Source organism: Nycticebus coucang, chromosome 3 (assembly GCF_027406575.1).
Source record: "Nycticebus coucang isolate mNycCou1 chromosome 3, mNycCou1.pri, whole genome shotgun sequence".
NCBI lineage: Eukaryota > Metazoa > Chordata > Mammalia > Primates > Lorisidae > Nycticebus > Nycticebus coucang.
In genome coordinates, this window is record NC_069782.1 from 139620963 (window position 1) to 139638256 (window position 17294).

General features: G+C 42.0%; 1 protein-coding gene across 2 annotated transcripts in view; it reads left to right on the plus strand.

The window, feature by feature from the left end:
* The first annotated feature begins 5066 nt into the window (after positions 1-5066).
* The window catches only part of RBM20 (RNA binding motif protein 20), a 213455-nt gene continuing 201227 nt past the window's right edge, over positions 5067-17294 (plus strand). For both annotated transcript variants that reach the window (XM_053585807.1, XM_053585808.1), the window contains exon 1: positions 5067-5689. In XM_053585807.1, coding sequence (XP_053441782.1) covers positions 5508-5689 — 182 coding nt within the window. In that variant the 5' untranslated portion in view covers positions 5067-5507. The remainder of the gene's footprint in view (positions 5690-17294) is intronic.

Here is a 17294-nt window from a genome sequence, read left to right on the forward strand (position 1 = left end):
GAGGCGTATGTGTCCATAATTGTCATACTAGTCAATTATAACTGTATCAACATGACTGCTGGCATCTTAATGATCTAACGATTTAACTATCTCTATATCAAAAGGATAGGGCAATATATTACCTAATATATTGTCTGGACAATATATTACCTAATATGTATCTTTATTCTTTCAGATAAATTTTTGCTTTAAAAATAAACAACTTAGGCTGGGTGCCTTGTCTCACGCGTGTAATCCTAGCACTCTGGGCAGCTGAGACAGGTGGATTGCCTGAGCTCAGGAGTTTGAGACCAGCCTGAGCAAGAGCAAGACCTTGTCTCTAAAAATAGCCGGGTTTTGTGGTAGGTGGGTATAGGTCCAGCTACTCGGGAGGCTGAGGCAAGAGAATTGCTTGAGCCCAAGAGTTTGAGGTTGCTGTGAGCTATGATGCAATAGCGCTCTACCGAGGGCGACAACATGAAACTCTTTCTCAAAAAAAAAAAAAAAAGTAAACATCTATTAGTGTACTAAGTGTTGTTGTCAGTGATTACTAGTTGAAAAAATTAATCATTAAGATTTGTTATCATCTGCTAATAAAACAATAACATGTTCATAGCAAGAAATTCAAAGTGTGTATACTTTAATAACATTTTATTTCAACTAGTCAAATAATACAAAAGGTCATAAAAGGAAAAGTTTCCTGTCCTATACCAATTTCCAGAGGTACTTCCTGTTAATAATTACTTGTATAATTTTTCCAGAAAAGTTCTATGCTTTTTGAATTCATGCAAATTTAGTCATACTACAATACTTCTCAAGAACCTACATTTTCTACTTAATAATATAGCCGGAATCTTTCCCTTGCAGTGTGTATTTTCTAGCTCCTTCTCTTTAAGGGCTACATTGTATTCTCTTACAGGTAGGACCATCTTTATTTAAGCAGTGCACCCTGCTCTGGAGTTTGTTTCCAGTTTTTGCTTATTATGAACAAGGCTACAAGAAACTCCCTTGTACACGCATCTTTGATTATGACTACAGATAAACTCAAAGGATAAATTCCTATAAGGGTAACTGCTAAGTCAGTTTCAATTTTTGCAATGTTAATAGACAGTTCAAATTCACTTCCAAGGATGTTGCATCAGCTGACACCCACAGTATATGAGAATGTCTGTGTCATCAAACTTTACAATCTACTAAGTAAACTATTACTTAAAAAACTAACAGTAATAGTGTATGTCTGTGGAAAAGCAGCACAGGTAAAATGATCTCATCTGCAGAGATGAATGCTCACAGTTGGCCAGTGAGGAGAGCCATTTCCCTTTTCAGTAGAGGACACAGGGTCACAGTGATTCAGACCAGTGTTTGAATCTCAGCGCTGCTTTCAGCAGGTTCTTCAAGCTTCTCTATCTGCAAGATGCTAGTAGTAAATCAAGGCATGAGGAAGCTTCTATAATCAGTGCCTGGAACCCAGTAAGCATTTACAGAATATTTGCTAATATTATGAAATGAGCCAGAGTGCTAGTTTCCCCGGCAAATTGGAGAATGGCCCTAGTAGGATAGAGACATAGGTTTTATTTGCTACTGTCTCCTACCACTTCCTACCAGGTTGCTTTATTTCTTTGAATTTTCTTATCTGCAGGGTGTCAATTCAGATATCACCTATTCATTTACTGATGTGGAGAGATATGAGTGGCAGAGCTGCATCACAATACAGGTGGCATTTTATAGTCACAGCAGCATCACAACAAAAGAAGACAGGTGGGGTCTCAGCTCCATTTCAGTCACTGAGGCAGTGTAGAGAGGGGTCAGAGGGTGAGCTTTAGGGACATACTGACTTACCCTGCAGTCCTGTTTCTGCCCTTTAAAAGCCAGAAGACCTTGAATAAGTTCTTATCAGAGGCTTTCTGGGCCTCAGCTTCTTTAATCATAAAGCACAGATTAAAAGTAGACACCTCATGGGGTTACCATGAGTATAAAGTAAAATCTGTGAAACCACTTAGCAGCTGACTCTCGTTAAATGTTCTGTGTATTCCTAAACAATATAGTCTCACTGCCTGATGACAGTATGCTTGTAGGTCAAGGAGAGACAGGATGCTTCCGCAGAGTGGAACAAAGGGAGATGTTACCAGCCCTCACCTCCGAGTCATGCTCCCCATTTGTCAAGTTGCGTGACTCACACAGCCTTTCCCTGGCTTGGGTCCACGGTGCAGCGCACCCTTCAGGAGGGCAGTGAGGGCACAGAGCAGGCGTAAGCAAGTGCCACCACCCCAGCTGGAGCCTTTATGCTATTTCATTCTTCCTGGGAAGAAGTGAGAAAACATAAATTTAAGAATAGTTTTTTCACTGGAACTTTTTGATGTTTTTACTGATGTGGATAGATGGCGAAATGGAATTGCTTTTTCAATGTCATCTGGAAAACATTTTTGTGGGGATCTGAGGTAGGGCATGAACGAGCTTTAGGTTTTTGCTGTGGTGTTGCCTTTTAATCTGCTGTAATTCCACTTTCAGTTATTACATAGCACACAAATTGCAAATATTAGATATAACAGAAATGGGATTTCTGAAAAACACCTTGTGAATCATTCATTTTTCCCTAATTGTTTCATATTTTGAAAATTTCAAACTTACAGAAAGGAAGCAAGACAAGCCCAGTGAATACCTAGATTAACATGTTATTTCTTATTTTGTCACTTATGTTAGCATGTTAATTTTGAGATATGCAGAGAGCTGCATCGTATAATATGGCCTTCTTTTTTGCCAGTAAAAACGTAATGAAGATAGACTTAATTAGGTAACTGTTGTGACTTTAGGCACTGGGGTTTGAAATTTGTTGTTCTATTTTGCTTACACGGTTGAAATATAAAGAATTGTTTGTAATAGAAGTGAGATTGAGGGCGGCGCCTGTGGCTCAGTGAGTAGGGTGCTGGCCCCATGTATCGAGGGTGGTGGGTTCAAACCCAGTCCCGGCCAAACTGCAACAAAAAAAATAGCCGGGCATTGTGGTGGGCGCCTGTAGTCCCAGCTACTCGGGAGGCTAAGGCAAGAGAATCTTGTAAGCCCAAGAGCTGGAGGTTGCTGTGAGCCGTGTGACGCCATGGCACTCTACCGAGGGCGGTAAAGTGACACTCTGTCTCTACAAAAAAAATAAATAAATAAAAGCGAGATTGAATTTTGTCTCATCAAATAGGAAAGATACCTTATCTCTAAGCCCAACAGCAACTCTGCAAGCAAGGGTCTCCAGGTTTTTTGACTTACATATTTGGCAACTGAAATTCAGAGAGGTTAAGTCATTCCATTAGTATATTGCAGAGTCTGGATTTAAAAACAAGTGTGGCTTTTTGACTACAAAGCCCTTTCTACCAAATTTCAGCAGGAGATTTCAATGCAAACATATAAAAAGTTTTCATTGCAATTTCCAGGAGAACTGCAATGTTAATTTTAGGTAATTTCCTCTCACCCAGGAAGTCTGGAGGTGAGGGTGGGGATGGAAAATAAAGTTTTAAGGAAACCACAGTCACCAGTTTAGTGATAGAAACTAAAGATGATGAACTAACCAGTGGGAGAACCAGACAGAACTGTAGTTCCCACCACCTCTTACAGGCTGCACTTTTTTCAGACAAATCACCCCAAGAGAACCATATACATATACATTTATATATAAATATATATATATATATATTTTTTTTTGAGACAGAGCCTCAGACTGTTGCCATGGGTAGAGTGCTGTGGCATCACAGCTCACAGCAACCTCCAACTCCTGGGCTCAAGCGATTCTCCTGCCTCTGCCTCCCAAGTAGCTGGGACTACAGGCGCCTGCCACAACACCCGGCTATTTTTTGGTTGCAGCCATCATTGTTGTTTGGCAGGACGGGCTGGATTCGAACCTGCCAGCTCAGGAGTATGTGGCTGGCGCCTTAGCCGCTTGAGCCACAGGCGCTGAGCCACCAATTTTTTTTTTTAATTGGGTTTTTCTTTTTTAAAATGAGACTCAATTTTGCAATCTGTGGCGATCTGATTGGTCTTTATGAATATAAAGAATTGGTAATGTTATTTTATGTCAGAGGAGAAAGGAGGAGGAAGAGGAGAAACCCTCCTCAGGTAGGATGGCAGAATCGAGGGAGGCACAGGCGAATTTCTTAAGGCTGGAAATTCAGTCTGGGGAGAGAAGAAAGCATCTTTCCACGAATTCGGTTCTCGGAGACTTTATCTCCAGAATGGTCCTCTGCCTGGCTTCAGGAGGAGAGCAGTTTGGCTTGAGAACCCCAGCAAGCTCCTCTCCGGGCCGTGGAGCAGCCTGGCGGGCGTTCTGGCTTCCGAAGCGCCCCAAACACTATGTTCTCTGCTTCTGGGGGACGCTGGCGTCAGGATTCAGAACTCCTGTGCTCCCGATGGCCGGTAAGGTCTACTGGCCAACCACTTTCCCTGGTCTTTGCCCAGCTCCTAGGTAATTCTGCTCTGTCCGGTACTTTCAAATCCCGACCCGCGCGCCTGGACATAGGCTGCACCTTGGAGGGCAGCTCCTCCGCCTTCAAAGGCGAAGGACGACCCGGGGCCCGGCTGTGAACCCGGGTGCGCAGAGGGACTAACGTAGGCGGGCGCCCGGGAGTTAACAGCTCTTCAGAGGCAGTGATGACAGACATTGTCCACGAACTCTCTCCTTTTCATCTTTTGCATTTCCACTGAGATTTGGCCAATAAACAAGATTTAGACGTATGCTTGGAAGGAGAAACCACCGCGGCCCCACCGGCTGTTGCTGAGGTCCCCTGAAATATGTAGCTGGAATTGCCAGCATGGGGAGTCCCAGGGCCTAGTCATTTGAGACCAGAGGTTACAGGACCCCCGGACCTGGAGGAGGGTCCAGGCTTTTCCCCCTCGCAGGGTCAGATCTCTCGGGCTCAAGTGACGCTGGTCGGGCTCCAGCCGCGGGAAGATGCCAAGCCCGGCGCACTTCGCACCGGTGATGCGCGCGGACGTCCGGGGCGCGCTCTGTCAGCCCTAGCTTGGCAGGAGCAGCTGGAGGCCGCGCGTTCCGCCCCCGGGGGTAGCCGGAGGCCTCAGGGGTGCCGGGAGACGTGAGACCTCCGCGGCCCGCAGCTGGCTGGAGTGTGTCTCGCCTCTTCAAGCTGTGTGTAGTGCTGTGGAGCGTCCAACTCGGAAGCTGGAGGTCGCACGGTGGCCGGTGGCACACGCCGCGCTCACTCCTCACTTGCTGCGCCCAGTGTCAGCGGGCAGAACTTCTTGGACCACCCGACTCGGAGCAGCCCCCGCCCCAGAGCAGCTCCAGCCGGCCGGGAGACGCCCCCTGGCCACCGCCCCTGCGTGGCAAGGCCGGACAAGCAAGACCGGTGGGAGAAGGAGGAGGCGGCGCCGCCGGGACTGCCTCCTCCCCGCCCCTCACGTCTCCACCTCGAGCCACCGGGAAGGACAAGGGGACTAGGCACCGGGACCCCGGCCAGTGAGCGCCGGCGCTCCGGGGCCGCCCCTCCGGTGCGCTCTCTTGCTGCGATCCTGGGCGGGTCGCGCCCCGAATGGTGCTGGCAGCAGCCATGAGCCAGGACGCGGACCCCAGCGGTCCGGAGCAACCGGACAGAGATGCCTGCAGTGTGTCCGGTGCCCAGGCGTCCCCGGTACCCCCGGGCCCGCTAGGGATGCAGCCGCCGCCGCCGCCACCGCCTCCGCCCCCAGCCGGCCTCCCCCAGATCATCCAAAAGTAAGAGGAAGGGAAAGCGAGCAGGAACCAGGGCGCGCGCTGGGGAACACGCGCCGGGGGCCCCTTTGTGGCTCCATCTCCTGTCGCAGTTAAACTTCTGCGCGGCTTCCTGGCGTTTGAAGTTTTCTCGCTGCCTCTCTGGGCAGTCTCTGTCATTCTGGCTGTTTATGAGGTTGGAGAGAAGGGAGCCCAGTGATTTGGGGGAAATAATTTCCTTTTTCCTCATCTCCTTTCTCTTCTTTTCAGGGATGTTACTGGATATTTTGAACTAAAATAGCTCAAATTGGGGGGTTATGGCCTGAGACTGTATTTCATCTTTTTGGTCTCAAGAGGCCTCTGGAATGTATGGGGAGTTGTGCGTGTGCGCGTGTGTGTGCGCGCGCGAAGGTGTGTAAGTGAAATGCCGCCCACAACGAAACCACCCTGGACGGTGCCTCTGAAGTCAACTAGTGACATTGGGGTGAAAAGGGACGTGAGAGTTTGTAAACAACGCGTTTTGCTTTGTCCTGAAAGCGTACTTTCCAAGAAGGCCCGATCGAAGAGTTCTCAGCTACACCACCGTTTTCCATTAATGTTACCACCTTGTGACTGGGGTGAACCGTGTGGCTTGGGTCGTGAATTTTCAAAGTCGGCTTTACCATGCGTGAGTAGGTTGGGGGTAGTGAATAGGCCCGGAGAAGCCCTTTCAGCCCATTTAGGGGACATGAAAGCATAAGGGTCAAGTTTTGCTTTGTTCGTTTGAGATTTTATTTGACAGCTTAAGGCCTAGAATGTTGGTTTATTTGAAGGATTTTTATTTTCCTAAGAGTTTACAAAGCTTGTGATGAAACATTCAAAACTAGCTTAAAAAGTGTAGTAAAGTGAGTGATGAGCGCTTCTGTGAAACTGATGAAACTAGATAAATACACATAAGTAGGGCAAAATTTATCGTGTGCAATAGACGTTTTCCAGCGCTGCTGTGTTGAGTTGTGTAAACTTAATAAAATGTAGTAAGAGAAATAACCAGTGATGGATGTATGTGAATGTAAATAGTAGTTAAATATTTATCGTTTTGAAGACTGACTTCCAGTAATAGAAAGAATAGCGAAAATTCATGTTTGACATTAAAGAACGCTGGTGTCATGTTTCAGGACAAAATGGTTCCCTATCTTTGGTGAAATACTAATGCAACATTTCTGACAATTTTTTGCTTTAATTTGATATTTTATAAACTTTCAACTACTAACAATTTCCATCTATTTAAAACTGAAAGTATTTCATATTGTTATTCTTTTTGTTTTGCAAATTATTTCAGCAAATACTAAATATGACCGACAGTTTATGTACACCATCGCTTAAAATTTCTTCTCTGTTCGTCAACATAAATATAAAACAACAGAAAAACTACTTAAAATCTAAAGATTACTTTTAGAAAATCCAATTTGACCAATCATTAATTTGGAAACATCTGATGTGCTTTTTACTGAGCTTGAAATTAGGGTGCCTATTAAATTTATTAAAATGGCTTTAGTATTATAATCACCCTGCATTTTCCTATCATTTACTTTTAAGTTAAAGAAAACTAGAAACTTGGTATTCACAGAAAAATCTTGGTAGATGGGTGTCTAAATATTGCCAGGTTGAAAGTAAAATACCATTTCATGGAAATAGTGTAAAGTATATTTAATTACCTCATCTAATAACTAATTTACCCTATAAATCCATTCATCTCCCATTTTGAAAATTCCATCTCTGGAATGTCATATTTTAAAAGATAAGGCTGGAGCTTTTTAAAGATGGCTCCTCAGCTTGCAGTCCAGGATGGAGACCTCGAGAAACACCTAATGACTCTGTCTTCTTTTGCATTGGTGACAGATCAGTGTTTAGGGACCAGGTCCAAGGCCAGTGAATGTGCCCATAGGGTTTGATGTTTGTGTGCTTCTGTTTCAGTCTTTCTATATAAGGATCACTTGGGGTCCGTGCTCCCCTTAGTACCCAGTGAAATTCTGCTGGAACCAAGTGTAACACGGCAAATGCCTTGTAGGTCCATCTTTAATGCACTGAAATTTGAGCAGGTTATTTTGAAACTGCATTTGCATAATCTGAGCAACCAGTTTTATGTAGTTATGAACTGTTTGTATCAGCCATCTTAAGAAAATATAGGGCGGATACTGCCCTCAGCTGCAAAATAAGTTGTTTGCCTGTAGATCTGAGGAATTTTGTGAACTGGAGCTTTGGATGAAATTGTCTTCTAGTGGAACACATATTAAATATTATTAAGGAACCTCTATTTTTTCTAGTTATTTTTTCGTGAGGTCATTATGTAATTCCTAAGAGAAGTTTTGATCACTTTTAGAATGATGGTGACATCAATCTTCTCATTACATAGTGCTTAAGGATTACAAGAGTTTTTTTACTTCTTAATGTCTATGTTTACTGATTAATATTAATAATGGTTTTCATGTTAGGTAAAAGTCAATGACTTTGGCAAAAGCATTGTAACGATTATCGTAAAAACTGATTCCTGTTCACATGTATGTAGTATTTGGTCTTTAAAGAACTGCTGTATACTACAGTTAAGTAGGGAAACACATGAGGTTTGATGACGAGAAATGAGACTGATTTTGGTGTCTGTTTTATGAACGCCACTAATGAAGATTGCATCTAGAGCTAACTTCTGTGGAGTACTTTTATTCTAAATCAGGTATATTTAGTTTTCTTATTGCATTCTCCGCTTCAGTTAAGAATCATGCATTCCTTGCTTATTGCTGACACCTGGCCAATATTAGCATTAATTGTAAAGAGTATCAGCCATGTTCTAGACCAGTGTTTTTCTTTCTTCTTTTTTTTTTTTTTTTGTAGAGACAGAGTCTCATTTTATGGCCCTGGGTAGGTTGCCGTGGCATCACACAGCTCACAGCAACCTCCAACTCCTGAGCTTAAGTGATTCTCTTGCCTCAGTCTCCCGAGTAGCTGGGACTACAGGCGCCTGCCACAACGCCCGGCTATTTTTTTGGTTGCAATTCAGCCGGGGCCGGGTTTAAACCTGCCACCCTCGGTATATGGGGCTGGTGCCTTACCCACCGAGCCACAGGCGCCGCCCCTAAACCAGTGTTTTTCAACTGTTTTTATCTCACAGCACACTTGAACCTATAGTTAAACTTCCATGACACCCTTAAATTACGTCGAACAACAACAACAACAAAAAAAAAACCAATAAGAAAAAGGAATATACTTAACTGTGCTTGGCACTTCTTTCAAAATATTTAATTAATGATCTTTAAAAATTTTCATGGCACGGGCAGCGCCTGTGGCTCAGTGAGCGTTGGCCCCATATACTGAGGGTGGTGGGTTCAAACCTGGCCTCGGCCAAAATTGCAACAATAAAATAGCCAGGCATTGTGGCAGGTGCCTGTAGTCCCAGCTACTCGGGAGGCTGAGGCAAGAGAATCGCCTAAGCCCAGGAGCTGGATGTTGCTGTGAGCTGTGTGATGCCATGGCAATCTACCATGGACGATAAAGTGAAACTCTGTCTCTATAAAAAAAAAAAAAAAAATTTCATGGCACATCTCAGTTCCTCTCAGGACACACCAGTGTGCTGCGGCACACGGGTTGAAAATCACCGTTCTAGACACTTATAACTAATATCTTCTAAGATGTTTATTTTAAATGTGAATTCTTCAAGTTGGCAATGTGGAGATATTATCATATTACAATACAAAACATTATTCAAGTGGTTTGGGCAACCAGAAATATAAATAACACCTTAAGAGGAGATTTTGAATGAGTTAGGAAATCAGAATAATTTTCAAACTTATAAAAATTATATTTTCCATACTAGTAGAAGGTGCATGTTGGTGAATGTTTCATAAGGATTTATCTCCTCAAACTTTCATGATACTTCATTTCTGAAATTATTTTGTTTCAGTTGTGTGCTTCAAAATCAAATTTAACCCTTGATTTCTAAGAAGTTGTTTATTAACCTTGATGAACATCAGAAATTTAAAATTTGGGTTGCAAGTTTTAAAACGTTCACCAGAATGAAAACAGAGCTGCTCAATTCTGTGTGAACTATTGAAGTCAGTGGTTACATGGAACTAAAAAATGTGTCACCAGTCCTGGTGAAAAGAAACCAAAGAAACATACATCTTTCATGAAGTGAACGCATATTTCCTAAATTATTTAATTTGCCACAAAATATTCCTGCCTGATGCATGACATTGGGTTGCATATTGAATTTCATTATAGGTGACTTTCTTTTTCCTTTCCAAATTATCTTTATAAGCAATGAAGAAAAAGCAGTTATAAAAATAAAAAGGTTTTGGTTTAGCATTTGATAGCTAATGTCACCTGAATGTTAGTATTTGTGGTTTATGAAGACATAAATCCAGCTTTGATTTCTTAAATTTTTCGTCTTCTGCATAGTATGAGAACACTGGCTGTCTATGTTTTCAGAGCTAAGTGCTGCCCTGAATCAGAATAGAAAATGTTATGAAGTAGCAACTCTTACTTACAGCCTTGGAATTTTACAGCCATCCTGAACTTGGAAAGAGCTCCCTGTTGCTGTTAGGGAGGGCTCTGCAGGCAAGTTGTGAATGATGTTCACCCCTTTTGATGGATATGTTGACAGTTACATCCAGAATTGCTGGAGGAAATAAGAATTTGGTAAAAAAGAACTTTATCTCACACTCATATTTGGTCTTTTTTTTGGAAAGAGGATGGAATTTCTAACATCTGTGCCAATTTTTAACATCAGTTTGAGCCCATTTTTAGGGGAAATAGCAATACACTTGTAGAAGGAATTTTGAAAATTGTAAACACCATCTTAAACCACACGTAAGACAAGCATTCTGCAGGGAAAACATCTGAGAGGATTAAGCATTTACCCCAACAGGCAGAGAGAGAAGGCAGGCTCTGTCTGTCTCTTTCTTTCTCTCTCTTTTTTAAATGAGTTAGAAAATTTCCTTTGCTTCTCTAGAAAGCCTCTTAACTGTATTTTTTTTTTTTTTGAGGAAACTTTGCTTGAGGGTTTGCTGTGATAAGTGTTTTTAGATAGTATGTATAGCCATCCACTTACAAGTTTTTCTCAAATTGCCAAAGAGATCAGTATTATGAAATGTGGTACATTATTCCCATTAGTCACGGTAAATGGCTCTACATATGGTGCTTGTAGAGTTGTTTTAATGCCAGCGCTGGAAAGGGAAAAAGAAGAAGAAAAGTTTGATCACCCTTTTACTTTTCTGTCCACTTATTTTCTTGCTAATACCTTAGAAATTGAAATTCATAATTTAGAAAGCCCAAATCCGTGCATTGGAATTTGAATTCTAATCTGTTAAGATCTCTCTGCCTGTTCTAATAGTCACGGGGTGGGGGTGGGGAGAACCCCCAATAGGATTGACTTGCAGTGAAGTGATCCCACATTATCCAGTTTCGCTCTCTCCCTCTGATTTATTTTTCTTGTAGCTTTAGGTTCTTGACTCCAGTTTAAACTGATATTCCTTCTCTGCCCACAACAGCTAATCCTTGAGTAAACAAATCAATAGAGCTCAACTCACAGCGTTTGTAAGTAAGAATACACAAAAATGCTGGCAACCGGGGTCTAACTGAGGGTTAGAAAAGAAAATGTGCTGAACTCAAAGTGGAAAGTAAGAACAGAAGAAGCTGGAGATAGTGAGTTAAAAATCCGAAGAGAAATCCAGAGCAGAGCTCTCTTGTAAAGTACATTAGCATCAATGTACTTCATCTACCCGGCTCTCCCTGTCAGACAAAAGCTTGACGGGATCTCCTGTAGCACAAAATCCTACTTAATCTGATTTTTATTTCCTGCCACAGTAATTACTTAGTTTGGGATGGTCTAAGTGATATGATTTTGTATATTTTAACAGGGAAAGTTGCTGTGGACCCACAGCTGGTGCAAGTGACTGGTAGCTGTGTTTGGAGTGTTGAAAAGTTTTATAGAAAGTAAAATGATCTCTATTCCAGACCCAGAGAAAAGACAGTAATTAAGGGTTTAAGAAAGGCAATTCCTTTTCTGGTTAATAAATGTAGCTAGATCTTGGAAATATGTGTATTATCCTCAAGGACTAATATTGCTTATTCCTGCTAGTGAGAAGACTGGGAAGCCCTGGCTCTAATTAACAACATGCAGTTTTGAATCCAGAAAGTGAATTTGGTTTCCAACACCACCATGGGGGTGTTGGTGGTGAGCTGATAGTTTGGCTCCATGGGTGGTCACTGATTAAATTCCTCCCAGCTAAAGAGCTGTACAAGGTTTCAGTCTTTGACATTTACGGACAGCATGTGTGGGGACAAGTCATCACTGCCAGTCGTTTGAGGAAGAGATGGAAGGGGTATACCCCTTCCCTCAAATATTTTGTTTGTGTGTTTTGGGTATGTTGCATCTATCCATCTATAACAATAAAGTCTTTATCGTGGTGGAAGTTACGTCAAGTTCATTGATTCTCCTCTTTCCTACAACTGCTGCTGGATTTTGTAAGATAAATAAGTCCTCTGATGATTTACAACACAACTTTTTCAACTTGCTGACAGCAGATCCGTAGAGGAGATGGGCTATATTGATGCTAATGTACTTTATGAGCAAAAAGGGAGCAGTTAAGCAACTTGCGTGAGGATGTGTTAATAACTCACAGCTCAGATTGCTGAACAAACCTTTCCATATGTTCTGAAACAAAACCCAGGGGGTCATGCATGTGTTTGGGGGTTGGTTATAGTTTCCACTCTTTAATGTGTGTATTTGCTTTAAGGATGCACTCGGGCCACTTGCTTCTGCATTGTCTTTGCATTTGCTCTCTCTCCATCACACTAACCAACGATCGGTTCTCAGCTGCCACCTCCCACTGTAGCCCAAACCTGCAAACCTTTCCTCTCAGCTTTACATTTAAGATGTCTGAACATCTTAAATACGATTCACTTTTGCAACTTGTCTATAGACTCTTTTTCAAATTTGTTTTTCTTTGTGTGTGTGTGTGTGTGTGTGTATATACATATATATTTCTTTTCTTTCTTTTTTTTTTCTTTAAGAGGCAGGGTCTTTAAAAGGAGTGCAGTGGTGTGATCAGAGCTCACTGCAACCTTGAAGTCCTAGGCTCAGGTCATCCTCCCACCTCAGCCTCCTGAGTAGCTGGGAGGACAGGTGTGTGCCATCATGCCTGGCTAACTGAAAAACATTTTTTTTTCCATGAATGGTGTCTTGCTATTTTACCCAGACTGGTCTGGAACTCCTGGCCTCACATGATTCTCCTGCCTTGACCTCCCAAAATGCTGGAGTAATAGGCACCAGCCAGCCTCTAAATATGTTTTCAAATTTTGTTAGGCCTGCCCTTAAACCCAACTCCAGTATCAGGATTAGATAAAGTAATATATATTTTAAAGACAGCATTAATTTCACTAAGCCTCTTCTTTTCGTTTATTTTGAATTCATTATTAAACAGAACTATTTGGTATCAGCCTGACGTTGTCAAGTGTAAATGGAGCATCTTTGCTTAAAATTAATTATTGGTTTTCTGACAAGGAGGATCAGAGTGGAAAAAAACCCTATGAACTGGGAGTGGGTGACCTGGACAAGCCAATTAACCTTCCTAAATCTAGCCTTTGCAGGGATTTGAAATGATCGATGGTACTTTCTTTCAAGAGTAAAATTAGGGGCGGTGCTGCTCAAGGAGTAGGGTGCCGGTCCGTATACCCAAGGGTGGCAGGTTCAAACCCAGCCCTGCCCACCCCCCCCCCAAAAAAAGAAAAGAGGGCGGCGCCTGTGGCTCAAGGAGTAGGGCACTGGTCCCATATGCCAGAGGTGGCGGGTTCGAACCCAGCCCTGGCCAAAAAAACCACACACACACAAAAAAGAATAAAATTAGGTGAATTATCTAGGAATGTTGCCGAATGAATGTAGACTGCCTCTCTTGTCCCCTCCCGCTACCTGATAAAGAATATGTCCTGTGTCATATGTCAGTTACATTTTAGGCAGGGGCATGTTTGTGAGATTGAGCTCTCATGAAAACAGCAATAACTGGGCAAAGAGAATCAAATGCTTTCTCTCACATTTGCAAAGAATATTTGGGTTAGAGACATAATGTCATTGAAACGGAAGAAGTTTTATACTGTTTTTTAATCTCTAAAAGTTTCTTGGCATAAAAATAATTTTTTGTAGTGTTAATTATTTTGGAACGTTAAAGTAAATATTTGAGTTGGTAAAAAGAGGGCTGTTTTCAATTTAGAAGGCAGATCCAATAATTGTCCCGCGTCTAAAGGGGATTGTGTTAAATACAGGCAGGAGGGAGTGTATTTGGTGACGCTGTTGGTTTTAGAGGTAGAAAACTGTGATCACAGGTCCGGCAAGCGTCTTGGAGGAGTGTGCCGTCTGGACGCAGGCACCGCGACGCGCAGTCCCTCGGTGGCCGCAGAGCCTCGCTGCAGCTCCGGGCCCTGAACCCGCTGTGCGGCTTGCAGATGTGGTCGTCCCAACACCGGGCTTCAGGGGTCAGCGCGGCTTCCCTGAATCAGGAGACCGAGTGTTTACTCGTAGGGACCCATGGCGCCTTGGTGGCTTGTGCTGCGTCCTTCCAGCCTGAGGGTAGCGTGGAATTCCGGAGAAACTTTGATATCCAAAAAGATATTTTTTAACCTTTTGCATAAAAAGGAAGATGAGTGTGTGATTAAATATTGATTTATAGAGGATACTTATCCACAACATTGTCCAGAAAAACAAACAATTAGAAACCAGAAACGTGTCTCAGTTGGGAAAATAGATCATGTGCATCTATAATGTTATGTGCCATTCAGCCATTAGAATGAGACTGTTATATTTATTGATATGGAAGGAGGTCCGTATAATATTGTTAATAAAAGAAAAATTTACAAACAGCGTGTATATAAGAGAATCTCATATTTGTTTTTTAAAAGATACATATGAGTGTGTGTGCTGGTGCCTGTAAGCCTGGAAAAATATTTACAGAACAAATATAAAGATGTTAACAGTGGTTCTAACTCTGGGAGGTGTCATGATAGTGGTTTTCTTTTTGTTTTTGTTCTTTTTTTATACTTCAAAAAAAATTGTAAAAATTACTTTTACAATCTGAGAAAAACAATAAAACCATTTCCATTTTAAAAAATAAAAGGAGTAAACATTTCACATTGGTATTGCACCAGCATTAAGACTAAGTTGTGGACCACGCCTGTGCCTCAAAGGAGTAGGATGCCAGCCCCATATACCGGAGAGGTGGGAGGGTTCAAACCCAGGCTTCGCCCAAAAAAGACTGAAAAAAAAAAAAAAAAGACCGAGTTGCCCTTTAGATTCCAAAGGCTGCGTTAGCCCGGCCCTCCTGTTTTCATTTGCTGCTTTATCAAATGAGGATCAGAGAAGTCAAGGGAATTGTCTGAGGTCACAAAGTGAGGACCTAGTCAGGTTGAGAATCACCATATTTCCCTCCGTTGTTTTTTCTGCTAGTCTGGGGAAAGAGAAATGGAGCCATTTGTAAATTAACCATTTATCTACTGGCTCAGACTGAGTCTTTCCTGGGCCTCTCCTGCCCTGTTCCCTCCTCTCAATCAGAAGCTGACCACCACACCTCCTCCTCTGCTCCTCTTGCTTCAGGGTTACTTTTCACCGGATCCGTAATAAGCAAAAACCCCAAATCAACTTTTCTTTCATACCTAGAAACACCCTCTTGATACCTTTCAAGCTATGGAATAAACATGAACCCCAAAGCATAACTAATATTGTTATTTAAAGGAAGTAAAACACTTTATTTTTTACTCTCAAGCCTGTAAGATGTAATACCTGTTAGTATTTCACCCCATCTCCCACTCACTGTCTTTCAAATTTGTTTTAACCAAGTGTCTACTTTTGACTATACTTCAAAAAAGGATGGGGGAAACTACTTCTTGTGTGTGCTCTGTTTTTTTCCCCTGAACTATTTAAAGGTAATTTGCATAATCATAACTCTGTTATCATATCTAAGGAAATTAGTCCCATTTAAATATGCTTTGTGCTAATACACACTAGATTTTTAACTTTTTTTAGTTGTTCAAAAAATGTCTCCTATTGTTGTTTTCAAAACTGGTTCAGTCCACAAGTATATTTGCTTCTGATGTGTTTTTCTTATAATTTACCAAGTGTTGCACTCACCTTTTTCTTCTTTTCATGACCGAAGATTACAGGATTGTTGTCTTCTAGAAGGAACCATACTTTGGCCATTGTGTCTGTGGTTTCCTCATGACTAGATTCAGGTTAAGCATTTTAGCAAAGATACATTATGAGTGATGTGTGTTCCACTAAGTTTGATCCCTTGGTTAACATGGTGACCACCAGATTGCTCCATTGTAGAGGGACATGTTTTTCTTTGTGATTAGTAGTAAGTTGTCTGTAGGCATGACACTCTTGAGGTCCTCTGAATATCTTGCTTCCTAGAGACTTTATCTTTTTAATTTGATCAAATTTTTAAAAAGCACTTTCCATGAAATATATGGAAATAGAAAGATAAATAAATAATGTCACTTAGCACAATTCACAATTGCAAGGATGTAGAATCAACCCAAGTGCCCGTAAATTCATGAGTGGATTAATAAAATGTGGCATATGGCTCGGTGCCTGTAGCTCAGTGGCTAGAGCGCCAGCCACATACACTGGAGCTGGTGGATTTGTACCCAGCCTAGGCCTGCCAAACAACAATGACAACAACAACAACAACAACAATAGCTGGGCATTGTGGTGAGTGCCTGTAATCCCAGCTACTTGAGAGGCTGAGGCAAGAGAATGACTTAAGCCGAGAGTTTGAGGTTGCTGTGAGCTGTGACGCCACGGCACTCTACCCAGGGCAACACAATGAGACTCTGTCTCAAAAAAAAAGTGGCACATGTATCCCATGGAGTACTAATCCACCATTTAATTAATACCTTTTGCAACAATCTGGATAGAACTGGAGATCATTCTCCTAAGGGTAGTATAGCAAGAATGAAAAAATAAACCCCATACGTACTAACTGATCAGCATTCATGTGCACACATGGAAGTAAAACTCAATGGAAATGAAGCAGGTGGGAGGAGGGGGCAGGTGATGGGTGAAATCATACCTAATGGGTACAGTGTTCGCTATCTGGGTGATGGGCACACTTATAACTGTGTCTCAACAGTACAAAAGCAATCCATATAACCAAAACATTTGTTCCCCCATAATATTCTGAAATAAAAAAAATAAAATCACTTTAGAATTGATGAGTTTAGACATATAGTTTATATCAAATGCCCTTGTAAATATGTTTGCATTATACTAGCCCATAGATAGCATATGGAGCCTCTGGATTTTTCTAGCACTGACTTAACAGGACTAGCTACCTCCCACTTAACTCTTACTGCAGGCATTCCGTCTTTTTAATGCTTTTTAATGTCCGTAGAGTGAATATAAGTCCCTTTTAACGCAGTGACAGTAGTGGCTGCTAATGTAACTTTTACTAGCTCATGAGACTTTTTTTAGGCATCCTCTTGAAGCTATGTTGGTTCTTTGCACAAACCTTTTAACACCCTTTTCGAAATCACTGTATGAAGCAGACTTTAAAAATGACCGATGACTTGCCTTGGAGCCTAAACTGGGTGGGTCGTGGAGCTGGGCAGT